At 37.3% G+C, this 27,897-nt stretch overlaps 2 protein-coding genes across 2 annotated transcripts; both read left to right on the top strand.

The window, feature by feature from the left end:
• Positions 1-2,514: 2,514 nt before the first annotated feature.
• Positions 2,515-5,345, top strand: LOC114454546 (homeodomain-interacting protein kinase 3-like). Its single transcript, XM_028435094.1, has 9 exons — positions 2,515-2,642; positions 3,184-3,359; positions 3,469-3,604; positions 3,779-3,959; positions 4,081-4,204; positions 4,332-4,448; positions 4,536-4,628; positions 4,821-4,995; positions 5,092-5,345. The coding sequence occupies exons 1-9, from the start codon at positions 2,630-2,632 to the stop codon at positions 5,343-5,345; spliced, it is 1,269 nt and encodes a 422-aa protein (XP_028290895.1). The 5' UTR covers positions 2,515-2,629.
• A 13,696-nt stretch (positions 5,346-19,041) lies between these two features.
• On the top strand, positions 19,042-26,571 carry LOC114454547 (homeodomain-interacting protein kinase 3-like). Its single transcript, XM_028435095.1, has 9 exons — positions 19,042-19,141; positions 19,264-19,387; positions 19,514-19,639; positions 19,717-19,809; positions 20,001-20,175; positions 20,272-20,506; positions 25,819-25,993; positions 26,103-26,279; positions 26,413-26,571. The coding sequence occupies exons 1-9, from the start codon at positions 19,083-19,085 to the stop codon at positions 26,569-26,571; spliced, it is 1,323 nt and encodes a 440-aa protein (XP_028290896.1). The 5' UTR covers positions 19,042-19,082.
• The last annotated feature ends 1,326 nt before the right edge of the window (positions 26,572-27,897 follow it).

Consider the following 27,897-nt stretch of genomic DNA (forward strand, 5'->3'; position numbering starts at 1 on the left):
CAATTTAACATTTAGATTTAATATTTAACATTAACATTATATTTTTAGGAGAAAAAATATCACAAATTTCATAAATATTCTGTAAATCTGGTCAAAAGTAACATGAACAAAATTCACATACGTTTTTTAAATTGGTTTGTTGCTAAATGTTTCTAAAAAGTTGCTTTCTATTTTAATATGCACAACTTTACAATGGCGCCCCATACACAAACAGGTTTTTTTGCTATTTTTTTAAGTAACATAAACATAAACATGAGGCATGACCGGAACATTATGAAATGCTCGGTAGCAGCGTGGTCAGCCCCATGACATCTCCCCTCAGATGTATTTCCCTCTGACCTCAAACATTGCAGTTGACCTAACACTTCCCCTTGCAATCACAAAAATCACAGTGACTCACCATGTGAGAGAGGGTTTTTATCCTCACATGAAAATAATATTTGCTAGTTTATGGAGGAAACGCATGATTACTAGATCTATCCTAACCCATACAAAACACGTAAGACTTTAATGTAAAATTCAAATTTTGTACAGACCAGGAAAAAATGATTGATTTTTTTTCTAAGAGGTTGTTTGGTAGGTACATACATTAAAATAAATAAGCAAATCATAATATGTTGCATGTATTTATTATTCAAACAACATATTGTCATGTAATTATTATTCAAAGTTTTAAAATAGAGTAAAATACAGGAAAGGGTTCAAAACAACTTATATCTTGAGCTAAGATACAGCTTTAGGAAAGGCCTAAGGTAACTAAATGGGATCTGTGTGTTTTAGTTCAACTAAAACAATATATATTATATTATTATTTTACATTGATAAATTGTCTCGCCATGGCACAATTTGTATTTGTATATAACAGTATATTGTCATTAAACACTGTAGACATCTCTAACAGGATTTGTATGGATTTTAGATATGTTGGCGTTATACATACAGTATATGTACCACATAAGTACCACCAGATTTTTTATATTGATATTTTAATTAGGAAAAAACATGTGATTGTAAAGGGTGTGTTTCATATTTACTATACATTTTTTAAATTATTATTGTTTTTTTTTTTCTTGGGGGGGGTTGCAATGTGCACCCTCCAGCAAATGGCACCCTAGCAGCCGCCTGGTTTGCCTGCGGCAGGACCGCCCTGAATATAGGAAACACTTTCAATGATGTGTTTACTTGAAAGCCAATGGTTGCCATGGTTGCAAGATGAGAAGAGATGAAGAGATGAAAGCGAACCAGAACTGCAGTAACTACTCTCAGCACTAGTGGTTAGGTTGGGAACTGTCCTCTCTTCTGAGTATCAGATAGTAAAACTAGCATTTTTGTAAAGTTTTGAAAGCTTAAATTGTGAAGACCTGAGTGAGGAATGGCTGCAGCAGGTAAGACAGACTATACAGACAAAATATGAGGATGAAATTTAATCTGCTCAGATGAAAAAAAATGTACAGTAGTCATGAAAGGAATCAATATAGTTATTTATTTTTAAAATGCAGATTAAAGTGGATTTGCAGGCCTGATTTCTTAAACTCAACTTTAAAATAACAGGACAGGATGAGATTTCTATGTTTATGTGAGTCTTAATGATAATGTTACAAAAGAGACAAAAGCATGTTGTGGTTTGCCATATTCATCAAGAAAAGCTTGATGAGATAAACAAAACAACAATCTGTCAACAATTTCTTTCATTTTCAGACAGACGGAAAAAAAACTTTTGGAACATTTGTGTATTCCTGGGTTTTGTGGAGCGTTAAAAAGCATTAAAAGTCATTTAATGAAGTGCCAAAATCTAGGCCTTAATTGTTATTTAAAAAGCATTAAGTTGGATTCAAACTGGCATTAAATCTAAATTTTTAGGAAATTATGACATTTATTAACAGGTCTTGCTGTATAAGTTAATTAAATATACCATAATCATGATCTAAAACATATTCAGCTGCATTTTTTGGATGTAATTTAACACATTTTTTGCTGAAAACGTTTTGTTTTCACCAATTGTATTTCCTCTGTTTGATGAAATCAAATCTTAAATTTTTGCCAATTTTTTTCTGCATTTGTGGCATCAAAATGTAGTATTTGGGCATAAAATGGTATTAAGAATCACAATTTGACTTGCTTCAGCCTGTATCAACCCTGTAATTCTGTGATTTATTTGTTGCAACATGAAATAAAAAGTAAAGAAATACACAGTTTGTTAATTAATTACGCACTGTTGTGACAGAAGTGTGACTGAGTTCAGTAAGATTATTGTAAAAACAAATTCATACAGATTTTTTACTTGTTCATGAGGCTAAAGAGGACCAGAATGCAGGAAAATGAGAGCATTTGTTGAAAATTTTCTGGGGGAGGACCACCAGACCCCCGCAATAACCCCCCCCCCAAAACCCGGAAGGACTCATTCGCGACCTACCAATTTTCAAACAGATGTTACGCCCTTGTTGATGCTATTAGTTGAAAGTCAACGGTTGCCGTGGTTGCAAGATGAAAGAGAACCAGAATTTCAGTAGCTACTCTCATTGCTAGTGGTTCAGTTGGAACCTGTCTCTCTTTGTATCTGAATATCAAGTAGTAAAACTAGCATTTTTGTAAAGTTTGAAAGCTTAAACTGTGAAAACCTAAATGAGGAATGGCTGCAACAGGTAAGACAGACTTTACAGACAAAATATGAGGATGAAAATGTCATGAAGGGAATCACTAGATTTATATAAATTTAAAAACATGCAGATTATTATTAGAAAATATTTACTCGGGTTTCAAATCATGAAAAATATTTTTCCTTGAAAAAAAAAAAAACAGTTTAATATTTGATATAGCTAATACTGTTAGGAACAGTTTGAGAGAGCTTCCAGAGCCAAAGGTGTGTACTTGTAATACATAAAATAAGAGTGTTTGACTTCAATGTTTACAGAATGGATGTCATATAGCATGAGGAGCTCTTGAAAACTGAGACCATGTATTACTACCTACTACTACTATACCTTTTAACTGTGAAAAGTAGCATGGCTCATACTCTGAGTGTATCAACAAAAATGAGGAGGTCCTACACATGCAGTCAATGCTGAGACAGGACTTCTTATATGAAGTAATTTTCCAGGACAGGATGAGATTTCCTTGTTTGTGTGATTCTTAATGTTTGAATTCTGAATACTAACCATGTGCTCTGTCTGTCCACTTTAACAGCACATCCTCTAATGGTTGGGCAGGTCCTCCAGAGCAACTCCACTCATTACACCATCCTTCAATTTATTGGAGAAGGCGGCTTCGGAGAAGTGGCAAAGTGCTGGGCTGATAACAGCAGCAGCGCAGTGGCGGTAAAAATCCTGAAGAATGAGTATTTGCAAGACATAGAGGATGAGGTAGGTGCTTGGATCTCTCCTAGTTATTGGGCCTCCAACAGGACTTTAACTATGAACTGTTGAGGTACAGCGATATAAAGGTGATCTAATAGTGCTTCTTTCCTTTCAGGTGTCCATGCTGAAGACCATCGGCTCATTGAATGCAGACAACATCAATGTGGTTAAATTCTACGAACAATTTCAATACTTGGGCTATAACTGCCTGGTCTTTGAGTTGTTGGACGTGGATTTATCCCATCTAGTCTGTTCAATTAAAGTACACAATATCCGCCCCATTGCAGAGCAGGTATGAATCGTTTTAATCCCATGGTAATGCTTGCTGATTGATTTTAGAAAGCTTGAAGTGCAAACCTGATCTTAAACATCTAAATAAGAGAAACTTTATTCTTATCATGTCTTTTCTAATTGTGTCTCTATAGCTGTTGGTGGCATTGCAGGGACTAAGTCTGTAAGGGTCTTGCATGGCGACATCAAGCCCGACAATGTTATGTTGGCCGACATAGACGAGGATCCAGTCAGAGTGAAGCTGGTTGACTTTGGAATGGCTTCTTCATTATCTTCCATCTGTCCCGGGATGATTCTTCAGCCCATCGGCTACAGGTATGAGGGTGTCACCCTGAATACTTCTGTGTTTTTGTAACAAACCTCTGTCATTATAGTGTTGGTAGTTAATGCTAAGCAACATTTTTCTAAAGTGTATTTCATTCATTTTGCGTCGCAGAGCCCCAGAGGTTTGTCTTGGACTTCCATTCTCAGGGGCCATTGACATGTGGGGAGTGGGCTGTACGCTGGCCTTTCTCTACCTCAATGATCATCTCTTTCCATTCCACTGTGAATACCTCATGGTAGGTCTTTTCTTTTTTTATATACATCATCCCTCCATCCATTTAATACACATGTGCTTTTTTCCACATGTATAGTAAGTCTTGAGTAACTGCCCCTAATGTGTGTAATTGTGTGTTCTTTCTGCAGATGAAGTGCATGGTGGAGATGCTGGGCATGCCGTCGAAATACCACCTCCGCTTTGGCATGTACAGCCAGAGATTCTTTTGTAAAGAGGATGAAACTGGCACACAATGGAGGCTGCTGGTAAAACATAGTTTTCATTGTTGTTGAACCTTGATTGTTGCCCTAAACTTCTCATAAACCCTTTTCATTGTTGTTGTGTTTCCACAGACCCCAGAAGAATACTCATCTAGAAACAAAAAGAAAGCTGAGGAGTGGCCCAAATCTCGTCCTCATTTCTCATCATTGGATGACCTGCTCTATGTAAGTGTTCTCTACGGTATTTGAGTTCAAATACTTAGTAGAGATTTCTTCTTTAAAATGCAACCCACCTTAAAAATGCGTTATTAAGCTGAATTTATTCACGGTTTCTTTTTTTTGTTATGTCATGAGCAAGATAGGTGTGAACTTGTGTATTGACCTAACTCTTTTTTTTTTTTTTTTTTTTAAATCTAGATCTCTGAAGTAGAGGATGCTGAAGAAATGGAAGACAGGAAGGTGTTCATCAACTTCCTAAAAGAGTTGTTACATCTGGATGGGGATCTGAGAATCTCTCCTGTTGAGGCTCTTCAGCATCCCTTTATCACAGGGTCATACCTGAGCCAGCCCAGGAGCCAGACAGCAGAGAATAGTGAGTGACTGCACTGTGGAGACAATCACGCACATGGTGATCATCTAGTTGTTCTATTGAATTTCTAACTAATCTTTTTTTTTCCTCTTACTGAAGAATGGATGACATTACTCTTGCATCTGGCCAAGATGGGCACACTAAGACACATGAAACAGAAAATGGGGATGATGAGTCCCCACTGTCTCCTGCAAATGACAAATGTGGACATTGTGAGACACATGTACCAGAAGATTGGATTGAGGATGTCCCACGTTCTCCTGTGGAATTGTTTCCCTCTTCCAATGGACCTAATGCCGAAGACGTCTCCTTCCCCGCCTCCAACTCTAGGAGGTTCTCGGGCAGATTCCTGAAACGAGTTCAGAAGTTCTTCTCTCGACTTTGGACAGGGCGTGCTGAACTTTTAAGAGAGGGAGTGAGAGAAAAAGTGAGAAAGAGAGAGAAAGCCAAAGAGAGAAAGCAAGAGAGTGAGAAAGAGAGAAAAAGCCAGAGAGAGAGAGGGAGAGGGAGTGTGTCAGCTAGGAAGTTCTTCTCTCGACTTCAAAAAACTGTTTCAGGTTGCTTGTTTTCCTCTGTGAAGGAGTAATTCGTTTTTATTCTTTGTTTGTTTAGTTCTTTGTATAATTGCACGGTACATGTATATTTGTAAATAAATGTATTGAATGAATAATCTAGATCTCAAACCTTCTTTATTTCCACACTACTTTTCATCATTTTGACTTTTTTCAAAATATATTTAGCCACTGATACTATAATAGATCATATATTTCATATATTTAGAATTGGTAAAACATTTGTGATGGTAGAAAATCTGAAGTTTTATTAACAGTAATAATAATAATAATAATAATAATAATAATAATAATAATAATAATAATATATTATTATTATTATTATTATTATTTTATTATTATTATTATTATTATGTTAATATCAGAATCAGAAAAGTTTTATATTTTAGTTGACATGGTAGTCGGTGCGTGGAACTAAAAACAAAGAAACAAGCCAGCAACAAAAATAATAATAATGATAAATATAAAGGATGAGGGATAAATAAAGGATAGATGGAAAAAAAAGGTTGGGTCCTGATGGACCGAAACTTCCTTCCTGAGAGATTGAAACAGTTTATGACCGGGGTGGGAGGGGTCGGCAACAATCTTTCTTTCACGCCTCAGAATCCTGGAGGCGTACAGATCCTGGAGGGAGGGCAGATTGCAGCCGATTATCTTCTCTGCAGAGTGGATGATACTCTGCAGTATGGCCTTGTCTTTGGCCGTATCTGCAGCGTACCAGATGGTGATGGAGGAGCAGAGGATGGACTGGATGATGGAGCTTTGGAAGTTCACCATCATCTTTGTAGGCAGACTGAACTTCTTCAGCTGCCGCAGGAAGTACATCCTCTGCTGAGCTTTTTTGACAAGGGAGCTGATGTTCAGCTCCCACTTGAGGTTCTTTGTGATGATGGTCCCCAGGAAGCAGAAGTACTCCACAGAGCTCACTGTAGAGTCTCCCAGGGTGAGGGGGGTGAGGGGGGCTGGGTTCTTCTTGAAGTCTGCTATCATCTCCACTGTCTTTAAAGCGTTGAGCTCCAAGTTTTTTTTTGGTGGGGGGGGGGGGGCACTTTGGCACCCTTACAGCAGATGGCACCCTCGGTAGCCGCCTGGTTTTCCTGGCTGCAGGCCCGGCCCTTTTTTACAAAAGATGCACAATGCAGTGGCTCGCATATCTCTGTCTTTAGTTTACAGCCTTTTTACTCACTTGCCTGAGACATTTTCACAGTACGTTATTATTATATAGTGCAAACACAATCACTGCATATATAGGGGATTTTTTAAAAATGTAGTCAAAGTATCAGACGAAATCAAGCAGGATAAGCAGGTAAAAGAGATTTGGAATTACATTGCTGCCTTAGATTATTATTAGATAATTAAGTGTTATTTTAAGTTTGCTATGAACTTCATTGTTGTCTTTGAAATATAAATATTTGACAATCAAGATAATCAGTTAACTTTTGAAATAAGGATCATTTTAAATTGATAGGCAAGCCAACCAACCAACAAACAACCAACCAACCAACCAACCAACCAACCAACCAACCAACCAACCAACCAACCAACCAAAATCACACCATCATTTCCCAATATGTTTGAAAACTAACACAACCTACAGCTTTTCTGCCACCAAAATGAATAATTTGAGGATACCACCCAATACCAGTGGTATAGGATTTAAAACAAACTTTAAATGAGTTATCTCTTTTTGCTTCTCAGTCAATCAATTTGCAACCAATCATGATTGAATGTGGCAGGATTTATTGTAAATCAGTAGTTGGCACTTTTGTTTCACAGCAGGAAGGCGCTGGGTTTGACTCCTGGACTGAAGCTGTGATCTTTCTACATGTAGTGTGCACATTTTCCCTGTGTTCAGGATTCAAGATTCAAGATTTGTATTTGTCACATGCTCATACAGATGTGCAGTGAAATGTAAAAGACTGTCCCGCAAGGCCATGCAACAACAAACACTCAATTTAGTAATACACATATTTGCAGAAAAAATATAACACAAAGCAAAAAATAAAAAGCGTTATTTGAATGCACAAAACATAAAACACAGAATAGAATACTGTAAACAGTGCAAAGTGTCAACATGTAAAATATGCAAAGTGCAAAGTGACCAGGGTCCAGTTAAAAAGCAATGTAAAATAGTTTAAAAACGATAATTGAATGTATAGAATATAAAAAAATATAAAAATGTTACAGTGTCCAGAGGTGTCAAAGTGCAATGTGCAGATCTATGTTTTTTAACTGAGGACAGCATGAGGAAAGAAGCTCTTCCTGAGTCTTTCTGTGTTCACTGTGATGTGTCGGAGGTGCCTGTCAGAGGCTAGAATTGTTTGCGTCAAACTCATTTTAGTTCAAGGATCAAATATGGTAACCTTGCCTGCAAGATGGATTCTCCTGGTGTCTACAAACACCAGGGCTGCGTCTGAACAGTCCCTCCATTCTCCTTTATTATCCACTGTTCCTTCATCCCCGGAATTGTTTAACTCATTGAGTGGGAGTAGAAATTTTGAAAATGGCTGGCACTGAATGAGTTAAATGGGGACCATGATAAAGAGCGTCCAAGTTCTCTTTAAGCTCAGGAATAGAGGCTCAATATTTCCTTTTTAGCCAAGGAAACACTGATGCATCCTTTACCAAAGGAGACGAAATAATTCTGACCCACAATTCCTTGTGGCGACAACATTTAAAGAGAAATGCACACCCAAGCTCTGATAAGTAATGGAGATCATTCAAGTTCAATGCAACAATATGTGTTGAACAACTTTAAATAATCTAGAACCCATATATTACTATTTGTAAGATATGAAAATCCAAGCAGTCAGAAAAACTGTCTGGACTTGATGATAGCTCAGTGAATTATCAATAAAAATGTTTAATAATGTAATAATAATAATAATAATAATAATAATAATAATAATAATAATAATAATAATAATAATAATAATTTTAGACTGAAGTGTACAAATGCTCAACTTAGTAAATTATATCAAGACTCATTGTATTCAGTCAAAATAGATACATGCATAATAATATGAGTCATTAGAGTTTTGTTTATAATCTTGTATTTGCTGGTTTGGAGTCACCATGGTGTGTGTGTGAGAGAGAGAGAATTGAATATATCTATATATTATTATTATTTTACATTGATAAATGGTTTCACCATGGGCACAATTGTGTATTTGTATATAAACAGTATATTTCATTAAACACTGTAGACATCTCTAACAGGATTTGTATGGATTTAGATATGTTGGCGTTATACATACAGTATATGTACCACATAAGTACCACCAGATTTTTTATATTGATATTTTAATTAGGAAAAAACATGTGATTGTAAAGGGTGTGTTTCATAGTTACTATACATTTTTAAATTATTCTTGTTTTTTTTTTTCTTGGGGGGGGTTGCAATGTGGCACCCCTCCAGCAAATGGCACCCTAGGCGGCCGCCTGGTTTGCCTGGCGGCAGGGCCGGCCCTGAATATAGGAAACACTTTCATGATGTGTTTACTTGAAAGCCAATGGTTGCCATGGTTGCAAGATGAAAGAGAATGAAGAGATGAAAGCGAACCAGAACTGCAGTAGCTACTCTCAGCACTAGTGGTTAGGTTGGGAACTGTCTCTCTTCTGAGTATCAGATAGTAAAACTAGCATTTTTGTAAAGTTTGAAAGCTAAATTGTGAAGACCTGAGTGAGGAATGGCTGCAGCAGGTAAGACAGACTTTACAGATAAAATATGAGGATGAAAATTAATCTGCTCAGATGAAAGAAAACTGTACAGTAGTCATGAAAGGAATCAATATAGTTATTTATTTTTAAAATGCAGATTAAAGTGGATTTGCAGGCCTGATTTCTTAAACTCAAACTTTAAAATAACAGGACAGGATGAGATTTCTATGTTTATGTGAGTCTTGATGATAATGTTGCAAAAGAGACAAAACCATGTTGTGGTTTGCCATATTCATCAAGAAAAGCTTGATGAGATAAACAAAACAACAATCTGTCAACAATTTCTTTCATTTTCAGACAGACGGAAAAAAACTTTTGGAACATTTGTGTATTCCTGGGTTTTCATGGAGCGTTAAAAAGCATTAAAAGTCATTAATGAAGTGTGCCAAAATCTAGGCCTTAATTGTTACTTAAAAAGCATTAAGTTGGATTCAAACTGACATTAAATCAAATTTTTTTAGGAAATTATGACATTTATTAACAGGTCTTACTGTATAAGTTAATTAAATATACCATAATCATGATCTAAAACATATTCAGCTGCATTTTTTGATGTAATTTAACACATTTTTTGCTGAAAACGTTTTGTTTTCACCAATTGTATTTCTTCTGTTTGATGAAATCAAATCTTAAATTTTTGCCAATTTTTTTCTGCATTTGTGGCATCAAAATGTAGTATTTGGGCATTAAATGGTATTAAGAATCACAATTTGACTTGCTTCAGCCTGTATCAACCCTGTAATTCTGTGATTTATTTGTTGCAACATGAAATAAAAAGTAAAGAAATACAGTTTGTTAATTAATTACGCACTGTTGTGACAGAAGTGTGACTGAGTTCAGTAAGATTATTGTAAAAATGAATTTATACAATTTTTTACTTGTTCATGAGGCTAAAGAGGACCAGAATGCAGGAAAATGAAAGCATTTGTTGAAAATTTTCTGGGGGAGGACCACCAGACCCCCGCAATAACCCCCCCCCAACCCCGGAGGGATTCATTGCGACCTACCCAATTTTCAAACAGATGTTACGCCCTTGTTGATGCTATTAGTTGAAAGTCAACGGTTGCCGTGGTTGCAAGATGAAAGAGAACCAGAATTTCAGTAGCTACTCTCATTGCTAGTGGTTCAGTTGGAACCTGTCTCTCTTTGTATCTGAATATCAAGTAGTAAAACTAGCATTTTTGTAAAGTTTGAAAGCTTAAACTGTGAAAACCTAAATGAGGAATGGCTGCAACAGGTAAGACAGACTTTACAGACAAAATATGAGGATGAAAATGTCATGAAGGGAATCACTAGATTTATATAAATTTAAAAACATGCAGATTATTATTAGAAAATATTTACTCGGGTTTCAAATCCTGAAAAATATTTTTCCTTGAAAAAAAAAAAACAGTTCAATATTTGATATAGCTAATACTGTTAGGAACAGTTTGAGAGAGCTTCCAGAGCCAAAGGTGTGTACTTGTAATACATAAAATAAGAGTGTTTGACTTCAATGTTTACAGAATGGATGTCATATAGCATGAGGGCTCTTGAAAACTGAGACCATGTATTACTACCTACTACTACTATACCTTTTAACTGTGAAAAGTAGCATGGCTCATACTCTGAGTGTATCAACAAAAATGAGGAGGTCCTACACATGCAGTCAATGCTGAGACAGGACTTCTTATATGAAGTAATTTTCCAGGACAGGATGAGATTTCCTTGTTTGTGTGAGTCTTAATGTTTGAATTCTGAATACTAACCATGTGCTCTGTCTGTCCACTTTAACAGCACATCCTCTAATGGTAGGGCAGGTCCTCCAGAGCAACTCCACTCATTACACCATCCTTCAATTATTGGAGAAGGCGGCTTCGGAGAAGTGGCAAAGTGCTGGGCTGATAACAGCAGCAGCGCAGTGGCGGTAAAAATCCTGAAGAATGAGTATTTGCAAGACATAGAGGATGAGGTAGGTGCTTGGATCTCTCCTAGTTTTTGGGCCTCCAACAGGACTTTAACTATGAACTGTTGAGGTACAGCGATATAAAGGTGATCTAATAGGGCTTCTTTCCTTTCAGGTGTCCATGCTGAAGACGATCGGCTCATTGAATGCAGACAACATCAATGTGGTTAAATTCTACGAACAATTTCAATACTTGGGCTATAACTGCCTGGTCTTTGAGTTGTTGGACGTGGATTTATCCCATCTAGTCTGTTCAATTAAAGTACACAATATCCGCCCCATTGCAGAGCAGGTATGAATCGTTTTAATCCCATGGTAATGCGTGCTGATTGATTTAAGAAAGCTTGAAGTGCAAACCTGATCTTAAACATCTAAATAAGAGAAACTCTATTCTAATCATGTCTTTTCTAATTGTGTCTCTATAGCTGTTGGTGGCATTGCAGGACTTAAGTCTGTAAGGGTCATGCATGGCGACATCAAGCCCGACAATGTTATGTTGGCCGACATAGACGAGGATCCAGTCAGAGTGAAGCTGGTTGACTTTGGAATGGCTTCTTCATTCTCTGCCATCCTGTCCCGGATGATTCTTCAGCCCATCGCTTACAGGTATGAAGGTGTCACCCTGAATTACTTCTGTGTTTTTGTAACAAACCTCTGTCATTATAGTGTTGGTAGTTAATGCTAAGCAACATTTTTCTAAAGTGTATTTCATTCATTTTGCGTCGCAGAGCCCCAGAGGTTTGTCTTGGACTTCCATTCTCAGGGGCCATTGACATGTGGGGAGTGGGCTGTACGCTGGCCTTTCTCTACCTCAATGATCATCTCTTTCCATTCCACTGTGAATACCTCATGGTAGGTCTTTTCTTTTTTATATACATCATCCCTCCATCCATTTAATACACATGTGCTTTTTTCCACATGTATAGTAAGTCTTGAGTAACTGCCCCTAATGTGTGTAATTGTGTGTTCTTTCTGCAGATGAAGTGCATGGTGGAGATGCTGGGCATGCCGTCGAAATACCACCTCCGCTTTGGAATGTACAGCCAGAGATTCTTTTGTAAAGAGGATGAAACTGGCACACAATGGAGGCTGCTGGTAAAACATAGTTTTCATTGTTGTTGAACCTTGATTGTTGCCCTAAACTTCTCATAAACCCTTTTCATTGTTGTTGTGTTTCCACAGACCCCAGAAGAATACTCATCTAGAAACAAAAAGAAAGCTGAGCAGTGGCCCAAATCTCGTGCTCATTTCTCATCATTGGATGACCTGCTCTATGTAAGTGTTCTCTACGGTATTTGAGTTCAAATACTTAGTAGAGATTTCTTCTTTAAAATGCAACCCACCTTAAAAATGCGTTAATAAGCTGAATTTATTCACGGTTTCTTTTTTTTGTTATGTCATGAGCAAGATAGGTGTGAACTTGTGTATTGACCTAACTCTTTTTTTTTTTTTTTTTTTAAATCTAGATCTCTGAAGTAGAGGATGCTGAAGAAATGGAAGACAGGAAGGTGTTCATCAACTTCCTAAAAGAGTTGTTACATCTGGATGGGGATCTGAGAATCTCTCCTGTTGAGGCTCTTCAGCATCCCTTTATCACAGGGTCATACCTGAGCCAGCCCAGGAGCCAGACAGCAGAGAATAGTGAGTGACTGCACTGTGGACAATCACGCACATGGTGATCAACTAGTTGTTCTATTGAATTTCTAACTAATCTTTTTTTTTTCCTCTTACTGAAGAAATGGATGACATTACTCTTGCATCTGGCCAAGATGGGCACACTAAGACACATGAAACAGAAAATGGGGATGATGAGTCCCCACTGTCTCCTGCAAATGACAAATGTGGACATTGTGAGACACATGTACCAGAAGATTGGATTGAGGATGTCCCACGTTCTCCTGTGGAATTGTTTCCCTCTTCCAATGGACCTAATGCCGAAGACGTCTCCTTCCCCGCCTCCAACTCTATGAGGTTCTCGGGCAGATTCCTGAAACGAGTTCAGAAGTTCTTCTCTCGACTTTGGACAGGGCGTGCTGAACTTTTAAGAGAGGGAGTGAGAGAAAAAGTGAGAAAGAGAGAGAAAGCCAAAGAGAGAAAGCAAGAGAGTGACAAAGAGAGAAAAAGCCAGAGAGAGAGGGAGAGGGAGTGTGTCAGCTAGGAAGTTCTTCTCTCGACTTCAAAAAACTGTTTCAGGTTGCTTGTTTTCCTCTGTGAAGGAGTAATTGATTTCCTTCTTTGTTTGTTTAGTTCTTTGTATAATTGCACGGTACATGTATATTTGTAAATAAATGTATTGAATGAATAATCTAGATCTCAAACCTTCTTTATTTCCACACTACTTTTCATCATTTTGACTTATTTCAAAATATATTTAGCCACTGATACTATAATAGATCATATATTTCATATATTTAGAATTGGTAAAACATTTGTGATGGTAGAAAATCTGATGTTTTATTAACAGTAAAATAATAATAATAATAATAATATAATAATAATAATAATAATAATAATAATAATATATAATAATAATTATTATTATTATTATTATTATTATTATGTTAATATCAGAATCAGAAAAGTTTTATTTTAGTTGACATGGTAGTCGGTGCGTGGAACTAAAAACAAAGAAACAAGCCAGCAACAAAAATAATAATGATAAATATAAAGGATGAGGGATAAATAAAGGATAGATAGAGAAAAAAGGTCTGGTCCTGATGGACCGAAACTTCCTTCCTGAGAGATTGAAACAGTTTATGACGGGGGTGGGAGGGGTCGGCAACAATCTTTCTTTCACGCCTCAGAATTCTGGAGGCGTACAGATCCTGGAGGGAGGGCAGATTGCAGCCGATTATCTTCTCTGCAGAGTGGATGATACTCTGCAGTATGGCCTTGTCTTTGGCCGTATCTGCAGCGTACCAGATGGTGATGGAGGAGCAGAGGATGGACTGGATGATGGAGCTTTGGAAGTTCACCATCATCTTTGTAGGCAGACTGAACTTCTTCAGCTGCCGCAGGAAGTACATCTTCTGCTGAGCTTTTTTGACAAGGGAGCTGATGTTCAGCTCCCACTTGAGGTCCTTTGTGATGATTGTCCCCAGGAAGCAGAAGTACTCCACAGAGCTCACTGTAGAGTCTCCCAGGGTGAGGGAGGTGAGGGGGGCTGGGTTCTTCTTGAAGTCTGCTATCATCTCCACTGTCTTTAAAGCGTTGAGCTCCAAGTTTTTTTTTTTGGTGGGGGGGGGGTGCACTTTGGCACCCTTACAGCAGATGGCACCCTCGGTAGCCGCCTGGTTTTCCTGGCTGCAGGCCCGGCCCTTTTTTACAAAAGATGCACAATGCAGTGGCTCGCATATCTCTGTCTTTAGTTTACAGCCTTTTTACTCACTTGCCTGAGACATTTTCACAGTACGTTATTATTATATAGTGCAAACACAATCACTGCATATATAGGGGATTTTTTAAAAATGTAGTCAAAGTATCAGACGAAATCAAGCAGGATCAGCAGGTAAAAGAGATTTGGAATTACATTGCTGCCTTAGATTATTATTAGATAATTAAGTGTTATTTTAAGTTTGCTATAAACTTCATTGTTTCTTTGAAATATAAATATTTGACAATCAAGATAATCAGTTAACTTTTGAAATAAGGATCATTTTAAATTGATAGGCAAGCCAACCAACCAACAAACAACAACCAACAAACCACCAACCAACCAACCAACCAACCAACCAACCAACCAACCAAATCACACCATCATTTCCCAATATGTTTGAAAACTAACACAACCTACAGCTTTTCTGCCTCCAAAATGAATAATTTGAGGATACCACCCAATACCAGTGGTATAGGATTTAAAACACACTTTAAATGAGTTATCTCCTTTTGCTTCTCAGTCAATCAATTTGCAACCAATCATGATTGAATGTGGCAGGATTTATTGTAAATCAGTAGTTGGCACTTTTGTTTCACAGCAGGAAGGTGCTGGGTTTGACTCCTGGACTGAAGCTGTGATCTTTCTGCATGTAGTGTGCACGTTTTCCCTGTGTTCAGGATTCAAGATTCAAGATTTGTATTTGTCACATGCTCATACAGATGTGAGGTGAAATGTAAAAGACTGTCCCGCAAGGCCATGCAACAACAAACACTCAATTTAGTAATACACATATTGGCTGGCACTGAATGAGTTAAATGGGGACCATGATAAAGAGCGTCCAAGTTCTCTTTAAGCTCAGGAATAGAGGCTCAATGTTTCCTTTTTACGTCCTTTAGCCTAGGAAACACTGATGCATCCTTTACCAAAGGAGACGAAATAATTCTGACCCACAATTCCTTGTGGCGACAACATTTAAAGAGAAATGCACACCCAAGCTCTGATAAGTAATGGAGATCATTCAAGTTCAATGCAACAATATGTCTTGAACAACTTTAAATAATCTAGAACCCATATATTACTATTTGTAAGATATGAAAATCCAAGCAGTCAGAAAAACTGTCTGGACTTGATGATAGCTCAGTGAATTATCAATAAAAATGTTTGATAATGTAATATAATAATAATAATAATTTTAGACTAAATTGTACAAATGCTCAACTTAGTAAATTATATCAAGACTCATTGTATTCAGTCAAACTCAATACATGCATAATAATATGAGTCATTAGAGTTTTGTTTATAATCTTGTATTTGCTGGTTTGGAGTCACCATGGTGTGTGTGTGAAAGAGAGAGAATTGAATATATCTACATATTATATTATTATTTTACATTGATAAATGGTCTCACCATGGGCACAATTGTGTATTTGTATATAAACAGTATATTTCATTAATCACTGTAGACATCTAACAGGATTTGTATGGATTTAGATATGTTGGCATTATACATACAGTATATGTACCACATAAGTACCACCAGATTTTTTATATTGATATTTTAATTAGGAAAAAACATGTGATTGTAAAGGGTGTGTTTCATATTTACTATACATTTTTAAATATTATTGTTTTTTTTTTCTTGGGGGGGGTTGCAATGTGGCACCCCTCCAGCAAATGGCACCCTAGGCGGCCGCCTGGTTTGCCTGGCGGCAGGGCCGGCCCTGAATATAGGAAAATCTTTCATGATGTGTTTACTTGAAAGCCAATGGTTGCCATGGTTGCAAGATGAAAGAGAATGAAGAGATGAAAGAGAACCAGAACTGCAGTAGCTACTCTCAGCACTAGTGGTTAGGTTGGGAACTGTCTCTCTTCTGAGTATCAGATAGTAAAACTAGCATTTTTGTAAAGTTTGAAAGCTTAAATTGTGAAGACCTGAGTGAGGAATGACTGCAGCAGGTAAGACAGACTTTACAGACAAAATATGAGGATGAAATTTAATCTGCTCAGATGAAAGAAAACTGTACAGTAGTCATGAAAGGAATCAATATAGTTATTTATTTTAAAATGCAGAATTAAAGTGGATTTGCAGGCCTGATTTCTTAAACTCAAACTTTAAAATAACAGGACAGGATGAGATTTCTATGTTTATGTGAGTCTTAATGATAATGTTACAAAAGAGACAAAACCATGTTGTGTTTGCCATATTCATCAAGAAAAGCTTGATGAGATAAACAAAACAACAATCTGTCAACAATTTCTTTCATTTCAGACAGACGGAAAAAAAACTTTTGGAACATTTGTGTATTCCTGGGTTTTCATTGAGCGTTAAAAAGCATTAAAAGTCATTATAATGAAGTGTGCCAAAATCTAGGCCTTAATTGTTATTTAAAAGCATTAAGTTGGATTCAAACTGGCATTAAATCTAAATTTCTTAGGAAATTATGACATTTATTAACAGGTCTTACTGCATAAGTTAATTAAATATACCATAATCATGATCTAAAACATATTCAGCTGCAATTTTTGGATGTAATTTAACACATTTTTTGCTGAAAACGTTTTGTTTTCACCAATTTTATTTACTCTGTTTGATGAAATCAAATCTTAAATTTGTGCCAATTTTTTTCTGCATTTGTGGCATCAAAATGTAGTATTTGGGCATAAAATGGTATTAAGAATCACAATTTGACTTGCTTCAGCCTGTATCAACCCTGTAATTCTGTGATTTATTTGTTGCAACATGAAATAAAAAGTAAAGAAATACAGTTTGTTAATTAATTACGCACTGTTGTGACAGAAGTGTGACTGAGTTCAGTAAGATTATTGTAAAAACGAATTTATACAGATTTTTTACTTGTTCATGAGGCTAAAGAGGACCAGAATGCAGGAAAATGAGAGCATTTGTTGAAAATTTTCTAGGGGAGGACCACCAGACCCCCGCAATAACCCCCCCCCAAAACCCGGAAGGACTCATTCGCGACCTACCTAATTTTCAAACAGATGTTACGCCCTTGTTGATGCTATTAGTTGAAAGTCAACGGTTGCCGTGGTTGCAAGATGAAAGAGAACCAGATTTCAGTAGCTACTCTCATTGCTAGTGGTTTCAGTTGGAACCTGTCTCTCTTTGTATCTGAAAATCAAGTAGTAAAACTAGCATTTTGTAAGGTTTGAAAGCTTAAACTGTGAAAACCTAAATGAGGAATGGCTGCAAACAGGTAAGACAGACTTTACAGACAAAATATGAGGATGAAAATGTCATGAAGGGAATCACTAGATTTATATAAATTAAAAACATGCAGATTATTATTAGAAAATATTTACTACTCGGGTTTCAAATCATGAAAATATTTTTCCTTGAAAAAAAAAAAAAAAACAGTTAAGATGTGATATAGCTAATACTGTTAGGAACAGTTTGAGAGAGCTTCCAGAGCCAAAGGTGTGTACTTGTTATACATAAAATAAGAGTGTTTGACTTCAATGTTTACAGAATGGATGTCATATAGCATGAGGAGCTCTTGAAAACTGAGACCATGTATTACTACCTACTACTACTATACCTTTTAACTGTGAAAAGTAGCATGGCTCATACTCTGAGCGTATCAACAAAAATGAGGAGGTCCTACACATGCAGTCAATGCTGAGACAGGACTTCTTATATGAAGTAATTTTCCAGGACAGGATGAGATTTCCTTGTTTGTGTGAGTCTTAATGTTTGAATTCTGAATACTAACCATGTGCTCTGTCTGTCCACTTTAACAGCACATCCTCTAATGGTAGGGCAGGTCCTCCAGAGCAACCTCACTCATTACACCAATCCTTCAATTTATTGGAGAAGGCGGCTTCGGAGAAGTGGCAAAGTGCTGGGCTGATAACAGCAGCAGCACAGTGGCGGTAAAAATCCTGAAGAATGAGTATTTGCAAGACATAGAGGATGAGGTAGGTGCTTGGATCTCTCCTAGTTTTTGGGCCTCCAACAGGAATTTAACTATGAACGGTTGAGGTACAGCGATATAAAGGTGATCTAATAGTGCTTCTTTCCTTCAGGTGTCCATGCTGAAGACCATCGGCTCATTGAATGCAGACAACATCAATGTGGTTAAATTCTACGAACAATTTCAATACTTGGGCTATAACTGCCTTGTCTTTGAGTTGTTGGACGTGGATTTATCCCATCTAGTCTGTTCAATTAAAGTACACAATATCCGCCCCATTGCAGAGCAGGTATGAATCGTTTTAATCCCATGGTAATGCTTGCTGATTGATTTAAGAAAGCTTGAAGTGCAAACCTGATCTTAAACATCTAAATAAGAGAAACTTTATTCTTATCATGTCTTTTCTAATTGTGTCCCTATAGCTGTTGGTGGCATTGCAGGGACTTAAGTCTGTAAGGGTCTTGCATGGCGACATCAAGCCCGACAATGTTATGTTGGCCGACATAGACGAGGATCCAGTCAGAGTGAAACTGGTTGACTTTGGAATGGCTTCTTCATTCTCTTCCATCTGTCCCGGGATGATTCTTCAGCCCATCGGCTACAGGTATGAGGGTGTCACCCTGAATTACTTCTGTGTTTTTGTAACAAACCTCTGTCATTATAGTGTTGGTAGTTAATGCTAAGCAACATTTTTCTAAAGTGTATTTCATTCATTTTGCGTCGCAGAGCCCCAGAGGTTTGTCTTGGACTTCCATTCTCAGGGGCCATTGACATGTGGGGAGTGGGCTGTACGCTGGCCTTTCTCTACCTCAATGATCATCTCTTTCCATTCCACTGTGAATACCTCATGGTAGGTCTTTTCTTTTTTTATATACATCATCCCTCCATCCATTTAATAACATGTGCTTTTTTCCACATGTATAGTAAGTCTTGAGTAACTGCCCCTAATGTGTGTAATTGTGTGTTCTTTCTGCAGATGAAGTGCATGGTGGAGATGCTGGGCATGCCGTCGAAATACCACCTCCGCTTTGGCATGTACAGCCAGAGATTCTTTTGTAAAGAGGATGAAACTGGCACACAATGGAGGCTGCTGGAAAACATAGTTTTCATTGTTGTTGAACCTTGATTGTTGCCCTAAACTTCTCATAAACCCTTTTCATTGTTGTTGTGTTTCCACAGACCCCAGAAGAATACTCATCTAGAAACGAAAAGAAAGCTAAGGAGTGGCCCAAATCTCGTGCTCATTTCTCATCATTGGATGACCTGCTCTATGTAAGTGTTCTCTACGGTATTTGAGTTCAAATACTTAGTAGAGATTTCTTCTTTAAAATGCAACCCACCTTAAAAATGCGTTATTAAGCTGAATTTATTCACGGTTTCTTTTTTTTGTTATGTCATGAGCAAGATAGGTGTGAACTTGTGTATTGACCTAACTCTTTTTTTTTTTTTTTTTTTAAATCTAGATCTCTGAAGTAGAGGATGCTGAAGAAATGGAAGACAGGAAGGTGTTCATCAACTTCCTAAAAGAGTTGTTACATCTGGATGGGGATCTGAGAATCTCTCCTGTTGAGGCTCTTCAGCATCCCTTTATCACAGGGTCATACCTGAGCCAGCCCAGGAGCCAGACAGCAGAGAATAGTGAGTGACTGCACTGTGGAGACAATCACGCACATGGTGATCAACTAGTTGTTCGATTGAATTTCTAACTAATCTTTTTTTTTCCTCTTACTGAAGAAATGGATGACATTACTCTTGCATCTGACCAAGATGGGCACACTAAGACACATGAAACAGGAAATGGGGATGATGAGTCCCCACTGTCTCCTGCAAATGACAAATGTGGACATTGTGAGACACATGTACCAGAAGATTGGATTGAGGATGTCCCACGTTCTCCTGTGGAATTGTTTCCCTCTTCCAATGGACCTAATGCCGAAGACGTCTCCTTCCCCGCCTCCAACTCTATGAGGTCTCGGGCAGATTCCTGAAACGAGTTCAGAAGTTCTTCTCTCGACTTTGGACAGGGCGTGCTGAACTTTTAAGAGAGAGAGTGAGAGAAAAAGTGAGAAAGAGAGAGAAAGCCAAAGAGAAAGCAAGAGAGTGAGAAAGAGAGAAAAGCCAAAGAAAGAGAGGGAGAGGGAGTGTGTCAGCTAGGAAGTTCTTCTCTCGACTTCAAAAAACTGTTTCAGGTTGCTTGTTTTCCTCTGTGAAGGAGTAATTGATTTCCTTCTTTGTTTGTTTAGTTCTTTGTATAATTGCATGGTACATGTATATTTGTAAATAAATGTATTGAATGAATAATCTAGATCTCAAACCTTCTTTATTTCCACACTACTTTTCATCATTTTGACTCTTTTCAAAATATATTTAGCCACTGATACTATAATAGATCATATATTTCATATATTTAGAATTGGTAAAACATTTGTGATGGTAGAAAATCTGATGTTTTATTAACAGTAATATAATAATAATAATATAATAATAATAATAATAATAATAATAATAATAATATAATAATAATAATATAATAATAATTATTATTATTATTATTATTATTATTATTATTATTATTATTATTATTGTAATATCAGAATCAGAAAAGTTTTTTTTTTTATTTGACATGGTAGTCGGTGCGTGGAACTAAAAACAAAGAAACAAGCCAGCAACAATAATAATAATAATGATAAATACAAAGGATGAGGGATAAATAAAGGATAGATAGAGAAAAAAGGATAACTATGATAAATATATATATATATATATATATGTGTGTTGGGGCTATGTTCATGTGAATGATGTCAGAGGGAAAGAGGCTGTTTTTGTGTCTGGAGGTTCTGGTCCTGATGGACCGAAACTTCCTTCCTGAGAGATTGAAACAGTTTATGCGGGGTGGGTGGGAGGCGTCGGCAACAATCTTTCCTTCACGCCTCAGAATCCTGGAGGCGTACAGGTCCTGGAGGGAGGGCAGATTGCAGCCGATTATCTTCTCTGCAGAGTGGATGATACTCTGCAGTATGGCCTTGTCTTTGGCCGTATCTGCAGCGTACTAGATGGTGATGGAGCAGAGGATGGACTGGATGAAGGAGCTTTGGAAGTTCACCATCATCTTTGTAGGCAGACTGAACTTCTTCAGCTGCCGCAGGAAGTACATCCTCTGCTGAACTTTTTTGACAAGGGAGCTGATGTTCAGCTCCCACTTGAGGTCCTTTGTGATGATTGTCCCCAGGAAGCAGAAGTACTCCACAGAGCTCACTGTAGAGTCTCCCAGGGTGAGGGGGGTGAGGGGGATGGGTTCTTCCTGAAGTCTGCTATCATCTCCACTGTCTTTAAAGCGTTGAGCTCCAAGTTTTTTTTTTGGTGGGGGGGGTGCACTTTGGCACCCTTACAGCAGATGGCACCCTCGGTAGCCGCCTGGTTTTCCTGGCTGCAGGCCCGGCCCTTTTTTACAAAAGATGCACAATGCAGTGGCTCGCATATCTCTGTCTTTAGTTTACAGCCTTTTTACTCACTTGCCTGAGACATTTTCACAGTACGTTATTATTATATAGTGCAAACACAATCACTGCATATATAGGGGATTTTTTAAAAATGTAGTCAAAGTATCAGACGAAATCAAGCAGGATAAGCAGGTAAAAGTGATTTGGAATTACATTGCTGCCTTAGATTATTATTAGATAATTAAGTGTTATTTTAAGTTTGCTATAAACTTCATTATTTTCTTTGAATTATAAATATTTGACAATCAAGATAATCAGTTAACTTTTGAAATAAGGATCATTTTAAATTGATAGGCAAGCCAACCAACCAACCAACCAACCAACCAACAACCAACCAACCAACCAACCATAATCACACCATCATTTCCCAATATTTGAAAACTAACACAACCTAGAGCTTTTCTGCCACCAAAATGAATAATTTGAGGATACCACCCAATACCAGTGGTATAGGATTTAAAACACACTTTAAATGAGTTATCTCCTTTTGCTTCTCAGTCAATCAATTTGCAACCAATCATGATTGAATGTGGCAGGATTTATTCTAAATCAGTAGTTGGCACTTTTGTTTCACAGCAGGAAGGCGCTGGGTTTGACTCCTGGACTGAAGCTGTCATCTTTCTGCATGTAGTGTGCACGTTTTCCCTGTGTTCAGGATTCAAGATTCAAGATTTGTATTTGTCACATGCTCATACAGATGTGCAGTGAAATGTAAAAGACTGTCCCGCAAGGCCATGCAACAACAAACACTCAATTTAGTAATACACATATTGGCTGGCACTGAATGAGTTAAATGGGGACCATGATAAAGAGCGTCCAAGTTCTCTTTAAGCTCAGGAATAGAGGCTCAATGTTTCCTTTTTTACCTCCTTTAGCCTAGAAAACACTGATGCATCCTTTACCAAAGGAGACGAAATAATTCTGACCCACAATTCCTTGTGGCGAAAACATTTAAAGAGAAATGCACACCCAAGCTCTGATAAGTAATGGAGATCATTCAAGTTCAATGCAACAATATGTCTTGAACAACTTTAAATAATCTAGAACCCATATATTACTATTTGTAAGATATAAAAATCCAAGCAGTCAGAAAAACTGTCTGGACTTGATGATAGCTCAGTGAATTATTAATAAAAATGTTTAATAATGAATAATAATAATAATATAATAAAATAAAATAATAATAATAATAATAATAATAATAATAAAATAATAATAATTTTAGACTAAAGTGTACAAATGCTCAACTTAGTAAATTATATCAAGACTCATTGTATTCAGTCAAACTCAATACATGCATAATAATTGAGTCATTAGAGTTTTGTTTATAATCTTGTATTTGCTGGTTTGAGGTCACCATGGTGTGTGTGTGAAAGAGAGAGAATTGAATATATCTACATATTATATTATTTTTACATTGATAAATGGTCTCACCATGGGCACAATTGTGTATTTGTATATAAACATATATTTCATTAAACACTGTAGACATCTCTAACAGGATTTGTATGGATTTAGATATGTTGGCGTTATACATACAGTATATGTACCACATAAGTACCACCAGATTTTTTATATTGATATTTTAATTAGGAAAAAACATGTGATTGTAAAGGGTGTTTTTCATATTTACTATACATTTTTAAATTATTATTGTTTTTTTTTTCTTGGGGGGGGTTGCAATGTGGCACCCCTCCAGCAAATGGCACCCTAGGCGGCCGCCTGGTTTGCCTGGCGGCAGGGCCGGCCCTGAATATAGGAAACACTTTCATGATGTGTTTACTTGAAAGCCTATGGTTGCCATGGTTGCAAGATGAAAGAGAATGAGGAGATGAAAGCGAACCAGAACTGCAGTAGCTACTCTCAGCACTAGTGGTTAGGTTGGGAACTGTCTCTCTTCTGAGTATCAGATAGTAAAACTAGCATTTTTGTAAAGTTTGAAAGCTTAAATTGTGAAGACCTGAGTGAGGAATGGCTGCAGCAGGTAAGACAGACTATACAGACAAAATATGAGGATGAAAATTAATCTGCTCAGATGAAAGAAAACTGTACAGTAGTCATGAAAGGAATCAATATAGTTATTTATTTTTAAAATGCAGATGAAAGTGGATTTGCAGGCCTGATTTCTTAAACTCAAACTTTAAAATAACAGGACAGGATGAGATTTCTATGTTTATGTGAGTCTTAATGATAATGTTACAAAAGAGACAAAACCATGTTGTGGTTTGCCATATTCATCAAGAAAAGCTTGATGAGATAAACAAAACAACAATCTGTCAACAATTTCTTTCATTTTCAGACAGACGGAAAAAAAACTTTTGGAACATTTGTGTATTCCTGGGTTTTCATGGAGCGTTAAAAAGCATTAAAAGTCATTTAATGAAGTGTGCCAAAATCTAGGCCTTAATTGTTATTTAAAAAGCATTAAGTTGGATTCAAACTGGCATTAAATCTAAATTTTTTAGGAAATTATGACATTTATTAACAGGTCTTACTGTATAAGTTAATTAAATATACCATAATCATGATCTAAAACATATTCAGCTGCATTTTTTGGATGTAATTTAACACATTTTTTGCTGAAAACGTTTTGTTTTCACCAATTGTATTTCTTCTGTTTGATGAAATCAAATCTTAAATTTTTGCCAATTTTTTTCTGCATTTGTGGCATCAAAATGTAGTATTTGGGCATAAAATGGTATTAAGAATCACAATTTGACTTGCTTCAGCCTGTATCAACCCTGTAATTCTGTGATTTATTTGTTGCAACATGAAATAAAAAGTAAAGAAATACAGTTTGTTAATTAATTACGCACTGTTGTGACAGAAGTGTGACTGAGTTCAGTAAGATTATTGTAAAAACAAATTCATACAGATTTTTTACTTGTTCATGAGGCTAAAGAGGACCAGAATGCAGGAAAAGCAAGCATTTGTTGAAATTTTCTGGGGGAGGACCACCAGACCCCCGCAATAACCCCCCCCAAAACCCGGAAGGACTCATTCGCGACCTACCCAATTTTCAAACAGATGTTACGCCCTTGTTGATGTATTAGTTGAAAGTCAACGGTTGCCGTGGTTGCAAGATGAAAGAGAACCAGAATTTCAGTAGCTACTCTCATTGCTAGTGGTTCAGTTGGAACCTGTCTCTCTTTGTATCTGAATATCAAGTAGTAAAACTAGCATTTTTGTAAAGTTTGAAAGCTTAAACTGTGAAAACCTAAATGAGGAATGGCTGCAACAGGTAAGACAGACTTTACAGACAAAATATGAGGATGAAAATGTCATGAAGGGAATCACTAGATTTATATAAATTTAAAAACATGCAGATTATTATTAGAAAATATTTACTCGGGTTTCAAATCATGAAAAATATTTTTCCTTGAAAAAAAAAAAACAGTTTATTATTTGATATAGCTAATATTGTTAGGAACAGTTTGAGAGAGCTTCCAGAGCCAAAGGTGTGTACTTGTAATACATAAAATAAGAGTGTTTGACTTCAATGTTTACAGAATGGATGTCATATAGCATGAGGAGCTCTTGAAAACTGAGACCATGTATTACTACCTACTACTACTATACCTTTTAACTGTGAAAAGTAGCATGGCTCATACTCTGAGTGTATCAACAAAAATGAGGAGGTCCTACACATGCAGTCAATGCTGAGACAGGACTTCTTATATGAAGTAATTTTCCAGGACAGGATGAGATTTCCTTGTTTGTGTGAGTCTTAATGTTTGAATTCTGAATACTAACCATGTGCTCTGTCTGTCCACTTTAACAGCATCCTCCTAATGGTAGGGCAGGTCCTCCAGAGCAACTCCACTCATTACACCATCCTTCAATTTATTGGAGAAGGCGGCTTCGGAGAAGTGGCAAAGTGCTGGGCTGATAACAGCAGCAGCGCAGTGGCGGTAAAAATCCTGAAGAATGAGTATTTGCAAGACATAGAGGATGAGGTAGGTGCTTGGATCTCTCCTAGTTATTGGGCCTCCAACAGGACTTTAACTATGAACTGTTGAGGTACAGCGATATAAAGGTGATCTAATAGTGCTTCTTTCCTTTCAGGTGTCCATGCTGAAGACCATCGGCTCATTGAATGCAGACAACATCAATGTGGTTAAATTCTACGAACAATTTCAATACTTGGGCTATAACTGCCTTGTCTTTGAGTTGTTGGACGTGGATTTATCCCATCTAGTCTGTTCAATTAAAGTACACAATATCCGCCCCATTGCAGAGCAGGTATGAATCGTTTTAATCCCATGGTAATGCTTGCTGATTGATTTTAGAAAGCTTGAAGTGCAAACCTGATCTTAAACATCTAAATAAGAGAAACTTTATTCTTATCATGTCTTTTCTAATTGTGTCTCTATAGCTGTTGGTGGCATTGCAGGGACTTAAGTCTGTAAGGGTCTTGCATGGCGACATCAAGCCCGACAATGTTATGTTGGCCGACATAGACGAGGATCCAGTCAGAGTGAAGCTGGTTGACTTTGGAATGGCTTCTTTTTCTCTTCCATCTGTCCCGGGATGATTCTTCAGCCCATCGGCTACAGGTATGAGGGTGTCACCCTGAATTACTTCTGTGTTTTTGTAACAAACCTCTGTCATTATAGTGTTGGTAGTTAATGCTAAGCAACATTTTTCTAAAGTGTATTTCATTCATTTTGCGTCGCAGAGCCCCAGAGGTTTGTCTTGGACTTCCATTCTCAGGGGCCATTGACATGTGGGGAGCGGGCTGTACGCTGGCCTTTCTCTACCTCAATGATCATCTCTTTCCATTCCACTGTGAATACCTCATGGTAGGTCTTTTCTTTTTTTATATACATCATCCCTCCATCCATTTAATAACATGTGCTTTTTTTCCACATGTATAGTAAGTCTTGAGTAACTGCCCCTAATGTGTGTAATTGTGTGTTCTTTCTGCAGATGAAGTGCATGGTGGAGATGCTGGGCATGCCGTCGAAATACCACCTCCGCTTTGGCATGTACAGCCAGAGATTCTTTTGTAAAGAGGATGAAACTGGCACACAATGGAGGCTGCTGGTAAAACATAGTTTTCATTGTTGTTGAACCTTGATTGTTGCCCTAAAACTCTTAAACCCTTTCATTGTTGTTGTGTTTCCACAGACCCCAGAAGAATACTCTTCTAGAAACGAAAAGAAAGCTGAGGAGTGGCCCAAATCTCGTCCTCATTTCTCATCATTGGATGACCTGCTCTATGTAAGTGTTCTCTACGGTATTTGAGTTCAAATACTTAGTAGAGATTTCTTCTTTAAAATGCAACCCACCTTAAAAATGCGTTATAAGCTGAATTTATTCACGGTTTCTTTTTTTGTTATGTCATGAGCAAGATAGGTGTGAACTTGTGTATTGACCTAACTCTTTTTTTTTTTTTTTTTCAAATCTAGATCTCTGAAGTAGAGGATGCTGAAGAAATGGAAGACAGGAAGGTGTTCATCGACTTCCTAAAAGAGTTGTTACATCTGGATGGGGATCTGAGAATCTTCCTGTTGAGGCTCTTCAGCATCCCTTTATCACAGGGTCATACCTGAGCCAGCCCAGGAGCCAGACAGCAGAGAATAGTGAGTGACTGCACTGTGGAGACAATCACGCACATGGTGATCATCTAGTTGTTCTATTGAATTTCTAACTAATCTTTTTTTTTCCTCTTACTGAAGAAATGGATGACATTACTCTTGCATCTGACCAAGATGGGCACACTAAGACACATGAAACAGAAAATGGGGATGATGAGTCCCCACTGTCTCCTGCAAATGACAAATGTGGACATTGTGAGACACATGTACCAGAAGATTGGATTGAGGATGTCCCACGTTCTCCTGTGGAATTGTTTCCC

Source organism: Gouania willdenowi, chromosome 20, assembly GCF_900634775.1.
Source record: "Gouania willdenowi chromosome 20, fGouWil2.1, whole genome shotgun sequence".
Lineage (NCBI taxonomy): Eukaryota > Metazoa > Chordata > Actinopteri > Blenniiformes > Gobiesocidae > Gouania > Gouania willdenowi.